The sequence below is a fragment of the Rhincodon typus genome, chromosome 4 (genome assembly GCF_021869965.1).
Source record: "Rhincodon typus isolate 14 chromosome 4, sRhiTyp1.1, whole genome shotgun sequence".
NCBI lineage: Eukaryota > Metazoa > Chordata > Chondrichthyes > Orectolobiformes > Rhincodontidae > Rhincodon > Rhincodon typus.
In genome coordinates, this window is record NC_063335.1 from 115,967,969 (window position 1) to 115,982,791 (window position 14,823).

The window sequence follows — 14,823 nt, forward strand, 5'->3', positions numbered from 1 at the left end:
TCTTTTCAAAGCAGGAAAGAATGTCATTGTTGTAATGTATCCCCAAGTACATGGATACTGGAGTACAGTGAAAAGTTTATAATGTCACCATTCACTGTGCCATCTTAGGTACAAGGTACCTAGATACAAAATCTTTGGTAAAAAGTAGAAAAATAATGAAACAAGTTAAATGTTCAACGTTACAGCTCTTCTCAGTATAAAGTAGTAAATAAGAAATAAAGTTATAAATTCCATATTACAGTCCTTCTTTAGTCAAGGACCTACATGCTGGGCTTTCCCCACAAGTATTCGATCTTTGTCTTGCACTGAGCTCAATTTCTCTCCCGCACTGGGCTTGATCTCTTCCCCACACTGGGCTTGATCTCTCTCCCGTGATGGGTTTGGTCTTTCCCCTGCACTGGGCCCAGTCTCTGTCTGTCACATTGGGCTCGATCTTTCTCCCACACTGGGCTCGATCTCCGCACCTCCACGCTGATGTCTCTCCACCGGCTGTAATCCAAGCTCACCAGCTGCCTTGCCACAGGCTGTGGATGTCTCTCTGTGGTGCTGCTCTGGACCCCCAGCCATTTCCACAATGCCACTGATCGCCAGAGTTCTGTCTGGGCACACCAGTTGCCACGTGGCCAACCGGCAAAGTCCCCCCACTGGACCCCTAGCTACTGCCATCTCTGCCACTGCCTCCACAACCAAGCCCCCTCCAGAAAGTATGTAGAGAAAGAAAACATTTAAAAACTAAAGAAAAGAAGAAAAAAACAAGGAAAGAAGAAAGAAAAGCGTCAGAGTGGATGCGCTCCGACTCAGGAGCCCTACCCTGCTGCCATCTTGCAAGAAGCCACATGTAATAGTGATGTTAAGGATTATATAGGTTTTTGTTAGAATAAATAATGTATGTTAGTAATCAGAAGGCACTAAAAGTGATTGTCAAAGTGAGTCTTCCTACAGCACATGAACTGCAGCGGTTGAAGAAGGCAGCTAGAGATGAGCAATAAATGCTGGACCAGCCAGTGATGCATTCATTTCATGAATGAATAAAAAATATCAATTAATTATAATGCCCTGGAATGCACTGCCTCTAAAGCTGATTAGTGCAGATGCAATCATAACTTTCAAAAGGGAGCCGTCAGGAAAGAAGAGAGTTGGGAAAATTGGGTGGCTCAGGCATGATGGACCAAATGGCCTCCTCCCTGTGTTGTATGATTCTATCATAAAGGTGGGAGATGATGGCCTGTAAATGCAAAGACTCAGGTAGCGTTCTGGGGACTTGGGTTCATATCCTGCCATGGCAGATGTTGGAATTTGAATTCAATGAAAATCTAGAAATAAGAGTCTAATGATGACTATGAAACAATTACTAGGCTATCTGGCTCACTAATATCCTTAAGGGAAAGAAGTTGCTGTCCTTATCTGGTCTGGCCTACGTATGACTCCAACGTGGTTTACTCTTAACTGGCCTTAGGAATGGGCGATAAATGCTGACCGAGCCAGCAACACTCTCATCCTGTGAATGAATAAATAAAAGAGTTGTCAAGTAAGTTGGAAAAGTTTTCTTTTGGTAACATGTTAGAAAAAAGCTCTGATAGATCAACAATAGAAGTTTTGCTGCAGGGCATCCCACTGAGATTGGAAAGTACAAGGATAATTGAAAACAGCATTATTCATCAATTTCAGATAGGGTTAATTGAATAACATTTATCTATACAAGTTACTCGAACATGAATGATTCCAGCTTTCAAGGATGGCTATAATGGAAAGCAATAAACACAACAAACCTGATTAGATTGAGAACATTGAGCCACCAAGCAAAATTCCAGAGCACATGCTCTGCTCCTGCATTTTATGAAAATACTCACTTTATTTAGATTTGTGAAACTGCTGCTATATTTATGTTTACAGAAGCAGCACTTTTCTCAGTCAGATAGCAATGCCTTTCATTATGCATTTATCATAGAATGAGACAGAACAGAAGGAGACTATTGGGCCCTATATCCCTGTGCCAGCCCTTTGAAAAGTTTTACCCTGCTTATATTTTCCCCATAGACTTACAAATCTTCTCCTCCTTACGTTGTTATCTAACACCTTTTGAAAGTTACCATGTATCTGCTTCCACAGTCCTTTCAGGCAGCGCATTCCAGGTCACAACAACTTGCTACACAAAAAAACTCACACTTTGCATTTTTTGCCAGTTATCTCAAACCTATGTCCTCTATTTATTCACCCTCCTGCCCCTGGAAGTAGATCCTTCTCATTACTTTATCAAACCCCTCACAGTTATGAACACTATTATTATATTTCCTTTTAACCTTCCTTATGGACAACACCAACTTCTCCAGTCTCTCCATCCTGAGGTCCTTCATCCCCTGTTATTATTCTATTAAATTCAGAAAATGCTGGAGAAACTCAGCATTCTGGCTATTCTGAAGAAGAGTTAGACTCGAAACATTAACTCTGTTTTCTCTCTTCACACATGCTGCCAGACCTGCTGAGTTTCTCCAGCATTCTGTCTGTTGGCTTCAGATTTCCAGCATCTGCAGCACTTTGCTGCTCTCATTCTAATAAATCACCTCTTCACTTTCTTTCTCTAGAACTGTGCACAGTAGATGAACTGAGGCCTAGCCAAGCGTATAGAAAATCCATTTCAATACTCAGATTGACTATTTAGCCAAAATTATTGGCAAGAGAAATTCACTCTCTTCATTTTATTCATGCACCAAAATATCTATTTTATGGCAAGAGATTTGATTCAATTTGTCCCCCTCCCTCCTTTTTACTCCATAGCCCTGCAATATTCTCTCTTTACAGCATAGATCCAATTCCCTTTAAGAATCACTATTGAATCTATGCCCACCAATGTTTTAGTGCATTCCAGAATGTAATAACTTACTATGTGCAAACAAAATTTCTATTGGTGTTTCTCACTAATTGTCCTCATTCTGGGTCCACTGATTTCTGACCTTGTAACAGTGGAAATAGTTTCCCCTATGCACTCTGTCAAGAGTCCTGATGATATAGGATACAAATTTATTTGTGGATAAATGTGATTGTTCAGAATATTGTCCTTATAAATGTCACTGTCTTTATTTTGAAATTTTGAACAGCTCATGTGTTGCATCCAAGTATGAAGTACCCGTGTCTTCAGTGAAGGTGAAAGATGGACATCTTTCAGCTGCAGACCTTCCTTCACAACCTGATGTACCGAAAGATCCACAGCTCTTAACTCAGCGCCCTCCAACCATGGTGGAACCAGGAGACATTATTTTACTGAAAGCACCAAAGGTAATCAACAATTTTGATTGAGTTTTAGAGTCAAATAATATGCACAAAATAGAATGGAAGGAACTTAGGGTAGTATTGCTCCAGCCCCAGGGAGCAGGAGTGGAGACACAAGCTGAGAAAATAGCTGGGACCTTTGCTGCAATGCCTCCCAGACACATGGATCAATTTAGTCATGCGTTTTGAATATGGACATCACATCATTCTGTTTCCAACCTTCTCGTATCTTACTAATTTCCACTGACTGTGAAAGATTCCTATGTCTTCCCAATCTCTTCTATAGGCTGTCACCACTTGAGTAAAATTCATTTCAGCAAAATGCTGCAGATACTGGAAATCTGATTTAAAAACAGAAAGTGCTGGAGGACCTCAACAGGTCCGGCAGCATCTTTGGAGATAAAAACAGAGTTAACATATCAATTCCAATATGATTCTCCACTTCTGAAGAAGATCTTAATTCTGTTTCTCTCTCCACAGATGCTGCCAGACCCACTGAGTTTCTCCAGCAACGACTGTTTGTTTCTGAGGATTTATTTGAGTTCATTTACCCTGTCCCAGAGCTTTTACTGCTAACACATCAAATGACTTTGAAGAGTATGCATGTTTTTTATTTAGTCATGGATGTGGGCATTGTTGGCTGGACCAGAATTTATTACCTGTCCCTATTTGCCCTTGAGCAGGTGATGGTGAGATGCCTTTTTAAGCTGTTGCAGTCCATTTGATGTAGATACACCCAGAATTACATTATGTTTTGCTCAACCCTTCATTTGCCATTCAGAATATTTGCAAACTGGTGTTCACCCTTGGTTCACGGGTAACATAAAACCATACAATCTTATAGCACAGGGGGACTCTGTTCAGGTAATTTTGCTAGCTGTTTGGGAGAGTTCTTCAATTAGTTCTTCACTGGGGAGAAGTGACAGATGGAGTTTAATCCGGGTAAGTGTGAAGTGCTGGACTTTGGGTGATCAAATGTTAGTATTCAGTTAGTGGCACAACCCTAAACAGCATTGATGTACAGAGGGATCTTGAGGTTCAAGTCCATAGCTCCCTGAAAGTGGCCACACAAGTAGATCGGGTAGTAAAGAAATCATATGGCATGCTTGCCTTTATTGGTTTGGGAATTGAGTACAAGAGTCAGGATGTCATGTTCCAGGTTTATAAGACTTTGGTTAGACCACACTTAGAGTATTGTGTTCAATTCTGATCACCACATTACAGAAAGGATGTGGAAGCTTTGGAGAGGATCAGAAGAGGTTTACCAGGATGTTGCTTGGATTAGAGGGCCAAAAGGAGAGGCTAGAAAAACTCTGGAGCGGCTGAGGGAATACTCGATAAAAGTCTATAAAATTATGAGATGCATAGATAGGGTTGATGGTCAAAATCTTTTTCCCAGATTTGAAATGTCTAAAACTAGGGGACATGCAATTAAAGTGAGATGGGGAAAGTTCAAAGGAGAAGTGAGGGGCAAGTTTTTTACACAGAGAGTGGGAGGAGTGTAGAATGTGCTGCCAGGGGTGGTGGTAGAGGCAGATACAAAAGGGGCATTTAAGGGACTTTTAGATAAGCACATGAATATGCAAGGAATGGGGTGGTATGGACCATGGGCAAGCAGGAGAGAATAGGTTAATTTGACATCATGTTCAGCACAACATTATGGGCCAAAGAGCCCATTCCTGTCTCGTACTGTTCTATGTTCTTAGTCCCTCTCCCTCAACTATTTCCCATAGCATAAGCATACTTCCATGTTTATATCAAATTTCATTTTGAAAGTTATTGAATCTGCTTCCACCATTCTTTCCAGATCACAACACCTCCTTCCTCCCCAGAGCCTGTCCACCATCTACAAGCCACAAGTCAGGAGTGCAGTGGAGTACTCCCCAATTCCTGGATGGGTGCAGCTCCAACAACACTCAAGAAGTTTGACACCATCCAGGACAAAGCAGTGCATTTGATTGGCACCACATCCACAAACGTTTACTCCCTCTACCACTGACACTCAGTAGCAGCAGTGTGTACCATCCACAAGACGTACTTGAATGACTCACTAAGGCTCCACTAACAGCACCTTTCAAACTAGTGACCTCTACCACTTAAAAGGACAAAGGCAGCAGATTCATGAGAACACCGCCACTCAAGTTCCCCTCTAAGCCACACACTACCCTGACTTGAAAATATATCACTGTTCCCTCCACCTAAAAGACTGCAACAGTTCAAGAGGCAGCTCACCACCACCTTCACCAGGAGACAAGTAGGGATAAGCAATAAATGCTGGCCTGGACAGCAAAGCTTACATCTGCCCTGTTTCTTCAGTTAATTCTCTTAAACCTATGCCCTGCGGTTTATTCATTCATGAGATTTTTTTTTTCTTTTATCAACATGAGGCTTATTTGTTTTATAGAATCAGATTACCTTCAAAACAAAAGTGCCAAATGAAGGCAAACACGTGGTGCTGGTGCATTTTTATCAGCCTTTGTATCCGAAATTCCCAGTAGGGGTGATGGTGGATGGAGGTCGTCCCTATAATGGTAAGTTATTAAGAGGACTTTGGTGTTTCTGAACATTCACCAACCAGTACACTTTGCATGACATTGCATGAATCACAGATTCACCTGTACGATACTGGCATAAAGTGGGTCAGTTCTGAAGAGAGGTTGCATAGATTAGGTTTGTGTTGCCTCCTGTTTATGAGCTGGATGGAGGAAGCTCCTTCTTGGTATAATAGCTGAGTCCCATCAGTCATGCTGGCAGTTGGAATCTAATTCCTCAATGGAGATCAGAGTCTGTGTGATTTGCTGTGTTTTAGGGTTTGTGTGGTACAGTGGTAGTCTCTCACATGTGGGATAGAAGGCCTGGGTTCAAGTCCACCTGCTCCAAGGTAGATTATATTACATGTTAGCAGGTTCATTAAAAATATCTACATGACATTTCTGGGCAGCACAGTGGCTCAGTGGTTAGAATCTGGTGAATTCATAATGGAGAACAAAGGCATGGCAGACCAGTTGAACAAATACTTTGGATTTGTCCTCACTAAGGAGGACACAAATAACATTCAGGAAATGGTAGGGGACAGAGGGGCAAGCATGAAGGAGGAACTGAAGGAATCCTTATTAGTCAGGAAATAATATTGGGAAAATTGATGGGATTAAACCCCAATAAGTTCCCAAGCCTGAAGCTCTGCATCCCAGAGTACTTAAGGAAGTGGCCCTAGAAATAGCGGGTGCATTGATGATCATTTTCCAGGGTACTGGAGGGTAGCTAATGTAACTCGACTCTTTAAAAAAGGAGGAAGAGAGAAAGTGGGGAATTATAGGTCGGTTAGCCTGATATCGGTGGTGGGGAAAATGCTGGATTCAATTATTAAGGATGTAATAACTCTGCATTTGGAAAGCGGTGACAGAATGGGTGCTAGTCAGCATGGATTCACTAAAGGGAAATGATGCTTGACAAATCTTGTAGATAAGGTTTTGGAGTAGATTTGTAGCTCGGGTTGTGGGTGTTGAGGTTGGCTCGCAGACCTGGTTTCTTGTTTCGCAGATGTTTCATTACCATGCTGGGTAACATCCCCAGTGCAGCCTCTGATGAAACGTCAGTGTGTTTTCCCGCCTGGTTTTTAAACTCTGGGGGCCATTGAGGTGGATTGCCTCACTTCCGGTTTTCCTTCGTAGTGGAATGTATTTGGGGTCCAGTTCAATGTGTTTATTAATAGCATGCTTCGTGGAGTGCCAGGCTTCTAGGAATTCTCGGGCCTGTCTCTGCCTAGCTTGTCCCAGGATCTTGGTGTTGTCCCAGTCGAAGTGGTGGTTCTCCTTGTCCATGTGGATTGAGATGAGTGAGTATTGGTCGTGCCTTTTTGTAGCCAGTTGGTGTTCATGTACTCTTGCTGTTAGTTTCCTTACTGTTTGTCCGATGTAGTGTTTCTCGCAGTCTCTGCAGGGGATCTTGTAGATGACGTTGGTCCTGTCCATGGCGGGGAGTGGGTCCTTGGTTCGGGTGAGCACTTGTCGTAGGGTTGACTTGGGTTTGTGTGCCACTCTGATGCCCAGCGGTCGTAGGAGTCTTGTGGTGAGTTCTGATGTGTTTCTGATATAGGGTAGTGTGATGAGTGTGTCGGGGCGCGGAGTCTCTTTCTGATGCTGTTCGTGTAGGCATCTTCTGACCCAATTCTTTGGATATCCATTATCCTTGAAAACCTGAAAGAGGTATTCTTCTTCCTCTTGGCGTAATTCCGTGTTGCTGCAGTGTGTTGTCCAGGAATTGGTGCTGTTTGTTCTTCTCCTCCTCTGGTGAATTTTATTCCAGTGCGAGTGTTGTTTATAAGTTTGTGTGTCTCCTCTAATTTAGTCCGTTTAATAAAGGCAGAGGCAGGCACGAGAATTCCTAGAACCTGGCAGTCCACGAAGCATGCTATTAATAAACACATAGAACTCGACCCCATACACACTCCACTATGAAGGAAACCCGGAATGAAGCAATCCATCTCAACGGACCCCAGAGTTTAAAAACCAGGCGGGAAAACACACCGACGCTTCATCGGAGGCTGCACTGAGGATATTACCAAGCATGGTAACGAAACGTCTGTGAAACAAGAAACCAGTTCTGCGAGCCAACCAACGTGAACAACCTCAAAATCTTGTAGAATTTTTTGAGGACGTGATCTGTAGAATGGACAAGGGTGAATCAGTTGATGTTGTGTACCTGGACTTTCAAAAGGCTTTTGACAAGGTTCAAAACAAGAGATTAGTAAGGAAAATTAAAGCTCATGGTATTGGAGGTAATGTATTGACATGGATACAGAACTGGTTGGCAGACAGGAAGCAGAGATTTGGAATAAACAGGTCCTTTTCAGGGTGTCACGCAGCGATGAGTGGGGTACCGCAGGGTTCAGTGCATGGAACCCCAGCTGTTCACAACATACATTAACAATTGGGGTGAGGGAATTCAATGCAATATCTCCATGTGTGCAGACAACACTAAGCTGGGGAACAGTGTTTGCTATGAGGAGGATGCTAGAGGCTGCAGGGTGACTTGGACAGACTGGCTGAGTGGGGAAATACTTGTCAAATACAATATAATGTGGATAAATGTGAGGTTATCCACTTTGGTCACAAAAACAGGAAGGCAGATTATTATCTGAATGGTGGCAGTTTAGGAAAAGGTGAGGTGCAATGAGACCTGGGTGTGATGGTGGAACAGCCACTGTATGTTGTCATACAGGTCCAGCAGGCAGTGAGGAAAACTAATGGCATGCTGGCCTTCGTAGTGAGAAGATTTGAGTATCGGAGTAAGGATGTCCTGCTGCAGTTATACAGGGCCTTGGTGAGGCCACACCTTGAGTATTGTGTACAGTTTTGGTCTCCTAGTCTGAGGAAGGACATTCTTGCTATTGAGGGAGTCCAGCAGAGGTTCACCAGATGGATTCCTGGGATGGCAGGACTGACATATGGATCAACTGGGCTTGTACTTGCTGGAATTTAGAAGAATAAGGGGGAGATCTCATAGAAACATATACAATCCTAATGGGACTGGACAGGTTAGATGCAGGAAGAATGTTTCCGATGTTGGGAAAGTCCAGAACTAGGGGTCACAGTCTAAGAATAAGGGGTAAGCCTTTCAGGACTGAGATGTGGAAGAATTTCTTCAGAGAGTTGTGACCCTGTGGAATTCTCTCCCAAAGGAAGATGTTGGGGCCAGTTCATTAGATAAATTCAAGAGGGAGCTGGACATAGCCCTTGCAGCTAAAGGGATCAATGGGTATGGAGAGAGGGCGGGAATAATGGGATACTGAGATTGCATAATCAGCCATGATCATATTGAATGGTGATGCAGGTTCAAAGTACCAAATGGCCAACTTCTGCATCTATTTTCTATGTTTCTACGACCCACCCCATCCCTGTAACTCTGAATGTACAATGGCTAACCCACCTAATCTACATGTCCCTGGACACTTTGGGACAATTTAACACAACCAATCCACCTACACATCATTAGACTGTGGGAGGAAACCGACACAGTCACAGGGAGAATGTGCAGACTCCACACAGACAGTCACCTGAGGCTGGAATCAAACTTTGGTCCCTGGGGCTATGAGACAGCAGTGCTAACCACTGAGCCACTGTGCTGTCTATGTTTTCACTGATATTGCATGGAGCCTGAGTACTGTACATTGTGCTTACTGGTGAGTGGCTATGGAGGACATGCTGGTGGCATGGGTGATCTGAGAAGGCATGATGGTGCATGAAGGCATGAATGGGGTAGTGAGGGTGATATGAGAGGAAACTGAGAGTATGTGGGGGGCATAAAATGACATGGACAGTCTGGAATGGGTAGGGAATGATGGAAGTGTGAGGTTAGAGATTAAACCTTTTCTGAAGGCTGGAATACTGAGCTGGTCAACTGAGGTGGACCATCAAACTGGTCCTCCTCCACATGACCGTGGCTTCCAAACCAAAAGTAAAAAAAGTAGAAATCGTGTATAATGTCACACATTTGTGCTGTTTGTGGACTGTGAAAATATGCAGGTCAAGTTTTCCACAGCCCAGAGGAACATTTGGACCTGGGAGCCAGGTGAAAATTTCAAACTGAGATCAATAAATTTGTCTTGGATAAGGGTGTTGAGTGTTATTGAACCAAGCAAGATGAAGGAATGTGATAGCCTACTGGTACTATTGCTGGTCTGTTGATCAGGAGACCCAGGTAATGTTCTGGGGACCTGGTTCAAACCTTGCCACAGCAGATGGTGGTATTTGAGTTCAATAAAAATCTGGAATTAAGAGTCTAATGATGACTATGCAAACTATTGGCAATTGTCAGAAATCCCGTCTGGTTCATTAATGCCCTTCGGAGAAGAAAATCATCATCCTTACCTGGTCTAGCCTACACGTGACCCACAGCAGGACCTAACCATCCAGGCAATTAAACGCCTATATCCTTGAATAAGTTTTTGCAACAAATAAAATTAAAGTAAGGATTTGCTCTGATCTAATTGTATGATTTAACAGACTTTTGAGGCTGAATGTCCTTTACGCAATACTTAATTTTGGTTACAGACTAAAATTATATATTTTTTTAGGATTTTTTAGTGCTTTCTTCTGTCCACATGGGTTTGGATGTCGCAACCAGGTCATTTCAGGGAATACAATAGAATTGGATATAATCAATCCAGAGTTGTCTGTCATTCTTACTGTTCCGAAAGGAAAAGCCCTTTGGTTGGTAAGCTTTGAAGAAATACTCTCAGAATTATTGTTGTTGTGTTTCTGATTTTCCAGAAAACTTGCATTTTTAGAATGCATTTTAAAATGTTGCAATGCATTTCATGTCACAACTTCCTGATATTGGGCCAGGTAATGGACAAGCAACCAATGGCTGGCCAAAGAAATATGTTTTAAAGTACATTACACAAGAGGAAAGAAAGGAAGAAATTTATGAAATTTCAGAACTTCAAAAATACTTCATTGTTATTAAAGTGATTTGGGATTTCCTGAGGTTGTGAAAGGCACAAATAAATACAAGTCACTTTTTCCTTTTTTATATACTACAAAAGGAAATGAGGTGACCACTTTAATTCCACCTTAAAGCAGTGAAACAATTTAGACAGTTGCGATGTCAAGGCGTACAAGACTATGGGCCAACAACTGGAAAATGAGCTTAGAATAATTAAGAGGTTCTTTTTGTCTGTGGTGCAGACATGATGGGCTGAAGAGCCTCTTTTGTGCTGTATGACTCTATGACTCTATGGCTTAAAACATGGGGGCTTTGCTCAAAGATCATTGTTTATGCAAAGCATGATTAAGGAAAGTGTGATACAAGTGAATCGTAATATTTAAGACTCACCCTATAAAAACACAAGTATAAACCCATCAAAGGGTAAAGCAGAAAAATGGAATTAAAGCAGAGAATCTGAATACTCATTTTGCAGTATTGGGGATGGAAACACGGGGTCCAATCCCTGATCCTGAAGCATGATTCCAAAGTGCCTTTAAGGATAGGGTGGGACTAAGTGGTCTTCATTGTTGTATTGTAGGATAGGAGCGATCATTCCTGCTTCTCCCAGCTCTGTGTTCAGCAATCTAGAAAAGGGGCTTTCTGGTTCACACCACATTGTGCTGTGTGAGACTGCAGACCACAGAGGTTAAAATCGCAGACAATCATTAATGAGAACAGTGTCCTCTAAGTTGCACACGTTATTTTGCATGTGTTCCATTATGCATTTCTGCTCCCTTCATATCGATCTTATCCAATTTGTTGGGCTGTGCACTGCTGTCTCGTGTTGTGTACATGCTTCCTGCCCATCATTGTGAGTCTAGCATATCGGTTACCACTGGCACAGCAGAAAGAACTAGTTGGCCTGCTTCTGAACTGAAATTTCTATATGTAAAAATCTCTTTGCAAATTTCTTTCCAAAGTCAGAACTGTCTGAAAATACTTCTTTTTTTTAGGACTACATCCTAATTGTTCCTTCAGAAAGTTATGATCCTGACTTACGAAATGAAAAGCCTTTGGACAAGTCATTTGATTTCATTACTGCCTGTGGTGGAAATAGCTTTTACATCAAGTGAGTACAATTTAGTTTATTTTATTCCTTTGTGCGATGTGGGCATCCTTTGTATTTTACATTCCCTTAAATTGGAATAGAAAATAATTGGTTGGAATCACTGATGATGTTTTGGTGAAACTCTGGAGAAATAATTAACATGAGTACTGAATAGTATTTCCAGTACTCTGGTTTGGCCTCAACTGGAGTATTGTGTCCAGTTCCAGGTACCACACTATGAAAAGGATGTCAAGGTCTCAGAGAGAGTGCAGTGGGATTTACCAAAAATCAGTTACATAGAGAGACTACAGAAGCATTGTTCTACTCAGAGCAGAGAAGATTTAGAGGGGATTTGAATTGCACCTTTGATTTGATTTGATTTGATTTATTGTCACGTGTACCTAAGTACAGTGAAAAGCTTTGTTTGTGAGCAGTATAGGCAGATTATAGTAAGCAAGGACATACACATCACAGGGTGAAAAATCTTGGACAGAGTAAGGCATACAGGTTACACTGCACGATACATACGTAAGGCAAGATCAACGTTAACAAGATCAACATCATTTGAAGTTAAAAAGTCCATTCATCAGTCTAATAATGGCAGGGAAGAAGCTGTTCCTGAACCTGCTGGAGTATGTGTTCAAGCTTATGTATCTTCTCCCTGATGGAAGAGGTTGTAGGAGAGTATTTCCAGGGTGGGAGAAGTCTTTGTTGATGTTGGCAGCCTTTCCGCAGCAACAAGAAGAGTAAACAGAGTCCATTTCTGAAGAAGGGTCTAGGCCTGAAACGTCAGCCTTCCCTGCTCCTCTGATGCTGCTTGACCTGCTGTGTTCATCCAGCTCTACACCTTGGTATCTCAGATTCTCCAGCATCTGCAGTTCCTACTATCTCTGGTACCATGGATGGAAGGTTGGCTTCCGTGATGGCCTGGGCTATGCACACCCTCTTCTGTAGTTTCTTATGGTCCTGGGCAGAGCAGTTGCCGTACCAGGTCGTTATGCACCCGGACAGTATGCTTTCTATGGTGCATCTATAGAAGTTCGTGAAGATCCTTATAGACACGCCAAATTTCCTGAGCCGCCTGAGGAAGAAGAGGCGTTGCCTTCTTGACTGTTGCATCTAAGTGGGAAGTCCGGGACAGGTTATCTGTTATTGTCACTCCTAGGAACTGATTGCTTTCCACCCTCTCAACCTCTGTTGATGTAGATGGAGGCGTGTTCTCCTCCTTTCTTTCTGAAGTCAATGATCAGTTCTTTAGTTTTGATGACATTGAGAGAGAGATTGTTCTCATTGCACCACGTCACCAAGCCCTCAATTTTCCTTTCGGTAATTTGACTCATCATTGTTAGATATCCGTCCTGCTACAGTGGTGTCGTCAGCGAACTTTTAGATCGTGTTTGTTCGGAATTTGGCAACACAGTCGTGGGTGTACAGGGAGTACAGTAGGGGGCTGAGGACGCATCCCTGGGGGGGCTCCAGTGTTGAGTGTTACTGTGAAGGAGGTACAGTTACCTATCCTCACTGATTGTGGTCTATGGGTCAGGAAGCTGGGGATCCAGTTATAGAGGGCAGAGCTGAGACCAAGGTCACGCAGTTTTGAGATCAGTCTGGAAGGGATAATGGTGTTGAAGGTGGAGCTGTAGTCAATGAGCAGGAGTCTGACATAGGTATCTTTGTTGTCCAGATGTTCCAAGGATAAGTGCAGGGCTAGGGAAATGGCATCCTCTGTGGACCTGTTACATCGGTAAGCAAATTGTAGGGGATCGAGGCAGGCTGGGAGACTGGAGTTCATGAAAATCATGAAGGCTTTTGATCAAGTAAAAGAGAAGAAATTGTTTCCAGCGGCAGGACGGTCAGTCAACAGAGGGCCACAAATTTAAGTTAATTGGCAAAAGTATCCAAAGAGAGTTGAGAATACATTGCTTTCAAAGCACCAGAAGGGTGATGGAGATTAATTAGTAAATTTCAGAAAGAGAATTGGATAAATTACATCGCGATCTAAAAGAGAAGAAGAATGGAACTCAATTGGATAGCTCTTTCAAAAGCCTGTACAAATAGATATATTGGCCAAAACACTTACTTTTCTATGCATTGCTCTGCGATTTACAGACCAACCAATTTAAACTGTTCAGCTAGGCTGACACTTTTGTAGTCCAGCGTAAAGACTGGAATATGGACCAGGTCCTAAATGTATTGGCTTGGTAATACAGTAACACCATTCTGCAGAGGCATGTGCAATCTTGCTGGAATTGGGGTGTGAATTCTGAAAGGAATGTTTTGTAAAGCACAAGATTGTTAGAAGCAGATCCTCCAGAATGAGCTTTAGGGAACATGCCATAAAATATTTAGACACAAAAAGCTAAATGCTATAGATGTTGGATATCTGAAATGAAAACAGAACATGTCTGAGCCACACAGCAGGGTTTTGAAAACCTACAGGGCTCGGAACTCGAAAAAATGGGACCAATTCAATAGCTCTTTCAAACAACCAAGACAAGCCTAATGAGCCAAATAATTTCCATCTGTACTGAATGTTTAAAGGACAGAGTACTTGTGACACTTGCAGTCATTTTCAACTTATAACAGGGACTGAAGATCAACCGAGCAGATAATACATTGTATTATAGTAATAGGAGGTCTCAGGTTGAGATGTTTCTTCAAAGTGAAGCAGGCAGTCACCTGGTGAAGCACTTGCACCTCTCTTTACATCATCAGCTCATAACTGAATGGAAAATAATATCTGGAAAATCCAGAGTTCTGCAGAAGGGTCACTGGATTCAAAACATTAACTCTGTTTCTCTCTACAGTTGCTGCTGAGTTTCTCTACCACTCTCTGTTTTTGTTTCAAATTTCCAGTGTCCACAGTTCTTTGTTTTATTCTGGAAAATCCAGGATATTTTTGCCTTCTCAGTCATAGATTGTGTTGGGATTGTCATAATTACCAAATCAGAGGAGGGGAAACCAAAATTCAAAACAAATACTTAAATATCACAATTCCTATCAGTTTGCTGGTTTGGTGA

The 14,823-nt window shown here is 42.3% G+C and overlaps 1 protein-coding gene across 1 annotated transcript in view; it reads left to right on the forward strand.

The window, feature by feature from the left end:
- LOC109928639 (laminin subunit alpha-3-like) overlaps positions 1-14,823 on the forward strand; it is a 306,680-nt gene that overhangs the window by 170,457 nt on the left and 121,400 nt on the right. Inside the window, exons 29-32 of the mRNA XM_048596214.1 lie at positions 3,096-3,273; positions 5,672-5,798; positions 10,343-10,482; positions 11,709-11,824. Of these exons, the coding sequence (XP_048452171.1) occupies positions 3,096-3,273; positions 5,672-5,798; positions 10,343-10,482; positions 11,709-11,824 (561 nt within the window). The remainder of the gene's footprint in view (positions 1-3,095; positions 3,274-5,671; positions 5,799-10,342; positions 10,483-11,708; positions 11,825-14,823) is intronic.